The sequence below is a fragment of the Carcharhinus amblyrhynchos genome, chromosome 8, assembly GCF_965287045.1.
Source record: "Carcharhinus amblyrhynchos chromosome 8, sCarAmb.v2.hapA, whole genome shotgun sequence".
NCBI lineage: Eukaryota > Metazoa > Chordata > Chondrichthyes > Carcharhiniformes > Carcharhinidae > Carcharhinus > Carcharhinus amblyrhynchos.
Window position 1 is genome coordinate 127,211,949 of NC_137331.1, and position 6,000 is coordinate 127,217,948.

General features: G+C 43.8%; 1 protein-coding gene across 2 annotated transcripts in view; it reads left to right on the forward strand.

The window, feature by feature from the left end:
* agap3 (ArfGAP with GTPase domain, ankyrin repeat and PH domain 3) overlaps positions 1–4,789 on the forward strand; it is a 715,466-nt gene extending 710,677 nt beyond the window's left edge. For both annotated transcript variants that reach the window (XM_080194795.1, XM_080194794.1), the window contains exon 16: positions 1,258–4,789. In XM_080194795.1, coding sequence (XP_080050921.1) covers positions 1,258–1,473 — 216 coding nt within the window. In that variant the 3' untranslated portion in view covers positions 1,474–4,789. The remainder of the gene's footprint in view (positions 1–1,257) is intronic.
* The last annotated feature ends 1,211 nt before the right edge of the window (positions 4,790–6,000 follow it).

The window sequence follows — 6,000 nt, forward strand, 5'->3', positions numbered from 1 at the left end:
ACACACACACCCACCCACACACACACACACACCCACCCACCCACACAGTCTCACACATACTCGCACACACAAATTCACATACACTCACATACACACACACACACACTCACATACACACACACACACACTCACATACACACACACACACACACACATTCACAGACACACACTCTCACTCACATACACACACACACACACTCACATACACACACACACACACACACACAGACACACATTCACAGACACACACTCTCACTCACATGCACACACACACAGACACACACACGCACACTCACGCACACACACATACATCCCAATGCCAAATGACCGTCTCCTCCTAATTTCTCAGATTCTATGTAAAAAAGAAACAATCACGTTGACTATTTTTTGACAACATCACCCTTTCCTCCGGGTAGTATTTGCTTTTATAAAGCATCAAAATTGGTCCCACCTGCTTTACTGTCACTACCTCTATCTGTCAATCTTCCCTCTCTCTTCCTTTCTTGTGTCTTCCCTCTCTCTTTCATTCTACTGCCCTCTTTGCTTTCCTTTGGTATCTCCCTCTGTCTCTCTCCTTCACTATCTAACTCCATCTCTCTCCCTTCCCTCCCTGACTACCTCTCTCCCTTCATCCTTGCTCAAAGTCTCTCCTGCTGTTCGGGCAGCATGGGTGGCACAGTGGATTCACACTGCAGCTTCACAGCGCCAGAGACCCAGGTTCAATTCTAGCCTTGGGTCACTGCCTGTGTGGAGCCTGCACATTCTCCCTGTATCTGTGTGGGTTTTCTCCGGGTGCTCCAGTTTCCTCCCACAGTCTAAAGATGTGTGGGTTAGGTGGATTCGCCATGCTAAATTGCCCCTAGTACCAGTAGGATTGGATTAGCAGGATAAATGTGTGGTGTTACAGAAATAGGGCATGGGTGGGATTGACTTGACTTGAAAGGCTGAATGGCCTCTTCTGCACTGGAGGGATTCGATAATATATGTCTTAATCCAACTCTCCCCCACCTTTCCTTCCTTTCTCATTCTTCGCTGTTACTCTCTGTGCTTCTCCCTCTTTGACCCTCCCTCACTCACTCTCTTCCTTCCTCTTAATGTCTCTTCTCTGATCTGTTGCTCCCTATTCTATCTCGTGCTGTTCTCATCCCTCCCAATGCTTCAGGTGATGGTTTATTTGCTCTGACTCCAGCCTGTTGCTCCTTGCCTCCGTTCTGTGTTGTGTTCACTCAGCGATGCTGTTTGCCATTGTCGTTACAGTATGGAGTCGATGTGAAGAGTCGGGATGCTCGGGGACTCACACCGATGTCATATGCTCGGAGAGCAGGAAGTCAGGAGTGTATCGAGATTCTGACACAGTATGGCTGTCCCAGTGACAACTTCATCCCCATCCCCACCCCAAACCTGTCCCGCAGAAACACCAACGTCAATAACAACTTGCAGGCAGAGCTCAATCGAAGTGCCAGCATTATCTAACACACCAACACGCCACGGACACTGGTCCCAGCCGTACTTTGTGTATCTGTTCTCTCCCCCCGGCACCATCCTTGTATCAGACAGCAGACTGACAGCTGCTTCTTTTTGCTGACCATTGCTGCTCTGACCGAATGCCCAGGGCGTTTTTCTCATTATTGTGTGGACATGCCCAAACCTGCAATCCTAATGGACGAATCTAGTGTGGAACGGACACTGAGGCTGATCGCGATTGCAGCATCTCTGCTCACCTGCCAATACTAAAAGAAGAATTGTGTCATTGGAAATCAGCTACTTGGACAAGCAATGTAGAGATCATTCACAAAAGCCAGCCTGCCACAGGAGACAGGCAAGGTGCAAGAGTGTGTGATACACAAATGTTAGACTGAGTGTGAGAGAATGTGTGTTATACACTAATGTTAGACTGTGTGAGAGAGTGTGTGTTATACACTAATGTTAGACTGAGTGTGAGAGAGTGTGTTACACACTAATGTTAGACTGAGTGTGAGAGAGTGTGTGTTATACACTAATGTTAGACTGAGTGTGAGAGAGTGTGTGTTTTACACTGATGTTAGACTGAGTGTGAGAGAGTGTGTTCTACACTAATGTTAGACTGAGTGTGAGAGAGTGTGTGTTCTACACTAATGTTAGACTGAGTATGAGAGAGTGTGTGTTATACACTAATGTTAGACTGAGTGTGAGAGTGTGTTATACACTAATGTTAGACTGAGTGTGAGAGAGTGTGTGTTCTACACTAATGTTATACTGAGTGTGAGAGAGTGTGTGTTATACACTAATGTTAGACTGACTGTGAGAGTGTGTTCTACACTAATGTTACACTGAGTGTGAGAAAGTGTGTGTTATACACTAATGTTAGACTGAGTGTGAGAGAGAGTGTGTTATACACTAATGTTAAACTGAGTGTGAGAGTGTGTGTTATACACTAATGTTAGACTGAGTATGAGAGAGTGTGTGTTAAACACTAATGTTAGACTGAGTGTGAGAGTGTGTGTTATACACTAACGTTAGACCGAGTGTGAGAGAGTGTGTTATACACTAATGTTACGCTGTGTGTGAGAGTGTGTTATACACTAATGTTAGAATGAGTGTGAGAGTGTGTGTTATACACTAATGTTTGAGTGTGAGAGAGTGTGTGTTATACACTAATGTTAGACTGAGTGTGAGAGAGTGTGTTATACACTAATGTTACGCTGTGTGTGAGAGAGTGTGTTATACACTAATGTTAGACTGAGTGTGAGAGTGTGTGTTATACACTAATGTTAGACTGAGTGTGAGAGAGTGTGTGTTATTCACTAATGTTAGACTGAGTGTGAGAGAATGTTATACACTAATGTTAGTTTGAGTGTGAGAGTGTGTGTGTTATACACTAATGTTAGACTGAGTGTGGGAGTGTGTTATACACTAATGATAGACTGAGTGTGAGTGTGTGTGTTATACAGTAATGTTAGACTGAGTGTGAGAGTGTGTTATACACTAATGTTAGACTGAGTGTGAGAGTGTGTGTTATACACTAATGTTAGACTGAGTGTGAGAGTGTGTTATACACTAATGTTAGACTGAGTGTGAGAGAGTGTGTGTTATTCACTAATGTTAGACTGAGTGTGAGAGAATGTTATACACTAATGTTAGTTTGAGTGTGAGAGTGTGTGTGTTATACACTAATGTTAGACTGAGTGTGGGAGTGTGTTATACACTAATGATAGACTGAGTGTGAGTGTGTGTGTTATACAGTAATGTTAGACTGAGTGTGAGAGTGTGTTATATACTAATGTTAGACTGAGTGTGAGAGAGTGTGTGTTATACACTAATGTTAGACTGAGTGTGAGAGAGTGTGTTATACACTAATGTTAGACTGAGTGTGAGAGAGTGTGTTATACGCTAATGTTAGACTGAGTGTGAGAGAGTGTGTTATACACTAATGTTAGACTGAGTGTGAGCGTGTGTTATACACTAATGTTAGACTGAGTGTGAGAGAGTGTGTGTTATACACTAATGTTAGACTGAGTGTCAGAGTGTGTTATACAGTAATGTTAGACTGAGTGTGGGAGTGTGTTATACAGTAATGTTAGACTGAGTGTGGGAGTGTGTTATACAGTAATGTTAGACTGAGTGTGAGAGTGTGTGTTATACACTAATGTTAGACTGAGTGTGAGAGTGTGTGTTATACACTAATGTTAGACTGAGTGTGAGAGTGTGTGTTATATACTAATGTTACGCTGTGTGTGAGAGAGTGTGTGTTATACACTAATGTTAGACTGAGTGTGAGAGAGAGTGTGTTATACAGTAATGTTAGTTTGAGTGTGAGAGAGTGTGTGTTATACACTAATGTTAGACTGAGTGTGGGAGTGTGTTATACAGTAATGTTAGACTGAGTGTGAGAGTGTGTGTTATACACTAATGTTAGACTGAGTGTGAGAGTGTGTGTTATACACTAATGTTAGACTGAGTGTGGGAGTGTGTGTTATACACTAATGTTAGACTGAGTGTGAGAGTGTGTGTTATATACTAATGTTACGCTGTGTGTGAGAGTGTGTGTTATACACTAATGTTAGACTGAGTGTGAGAGAGAGTGTGTTATACAGTAATGTTAGTTTGAGTGTGAGAGAGTGTGTGTTATACACTAATGTTAGACTGAGTGTGGGAGTGTGTTATACAGTAATGTTAGACTGAGTGTGAGAGTGTGTGTGTTATACACTAATGTTAGACTGAGTGTGAGAGTGTGTGATACACTGATGTTAGACTGAGTGTGAGAGTGTGTTATACACTATGTTACGCTGTGTGTGAGAGAGTGTGTGTTATACACTAATGTTAGACTGAGTGTGAGAGAGTGTGTGTTATACACTAATGTTAGACTGAGTGTGAGAGAGAGTGTGTTATGCACTAATGTTAGACTGAGTGTGAGAGTGTGTGTTATACACTAATGTTACGCTGTGTGTGAGAGAGTGTGTGTTATACACTAATGTTAGACTGAGTGTGAGAGAGTGTTATACACTAATGTTAGACTGAGTGTGAGAGAGAGTGTGTTATACACTAATGTTAGACTGAGTGTGAGAGTGTGTGTTATACACTAATGTTACGCTTTGTGTGAGAGAGTGTGTGTTATACACTAATGTTACACTGTGTGTGAGAGTGTGCTATACACTAATGTTAGACTGAGTGTGAGAGCGTGTGTTATACACTAATGTTAGACTGTGAGAGAGTGTGTGTTATACACTAATGTTAGACTGAGTGTCAGAGTGTGTTATACACTAATGTTAGACTGAGTGTGAGAGTGTGTTATACACTAATGTTAGTTTGAGTGTGAGAGAGTGTGTGTTATACACTAATGTTAGACTGAGTGTGGGGGTGTGTGTGTTATACACTAATGTTAGACTAAGTGTGAACGTAAGAGCATAAGAAATAGGAGCAGGAGTAGGCCATCTAGCCCTTCGAGCCTGCCCCACCATTCAATAAGATCATGGCTGATCTGAAGTGGCTCAGTTCCACTTTCCCGCCTTCTCCCCATAACCCTTAATCCCCTTGCCTATCAAAAACATATCTACACGCGTCTTAAAAATATTTAGCAAGACAGCCTCCACCACTTCAACGGGCAGAGAATTCCAGAGATTCACCACCCTTTGAGTGAAGAAGTTCCTCCTCAACTCCATTCTAAACCGCCCCCCCCTTTATCCTGAGGCTGTGCCCCCTAGTCCTACTGTCCTTTCTGAGCGGGAAGAGCCTCTCCACCTCTATCCTATCCATCCCATTCATCTTGTACATCTCAATGAGATCTCCCCTCATCCTTCTAAACTCCAATGAGTACAAGCCTAGTTTATTCAGCCTCTCCTCATAGCTCAACCCCCTCAACTCCGGTATCAGCCTAGTAAACCTCCTCTGCACTCCCTCCAAGGCCAAAATATCCTTGCGTAAGTGCGGTGACCAAAACTGCACACAGTACTCCAGCTGAGGCCTCACCAGTGCCCTGTACAGCCGCAGCAAGACCTCCCTACTTTTATATTCAATCCCCCTCGCTATGAAAGCCAGCATCCCATTCGCCTTCCTGACCACCTGCTGCACCTGCAGGCTGGGTTTTTGCGACTCATGCACAAGGACCCCGAGGTCCCTCTGCACCGTCGCCTGCTGCAGTTTTTCGCCATGTAAGTAATAGTCCTTCCTACCATTATTCCTACCAAAGTGGACCACCTCACACTTGCCAACATTAAATTCCATTTGCCAGTTCCTGGCCCATTCGCCCAGCCTATCTAGATCCCTCTGCAGACTTTCCACACCCTCCGCACAATTTGCCGTTCCCCCAATCTTTGTGTCATCAGCAAATTTGGACACCTTACACTCAGTTCCCTCCTCCAGATCATCTATATAAATGGTAAATAGCTGAGGCCCCAGCACCGACCCCTGGGGCACTCCACTAGTCACCAACCGCCAGTCAGAATAGCACCCATTGACACCCATTCTCTGCCTCCTATTTGACAGCCAATCCCCTATCCACGCTAACACCCTATCCCCAACTCC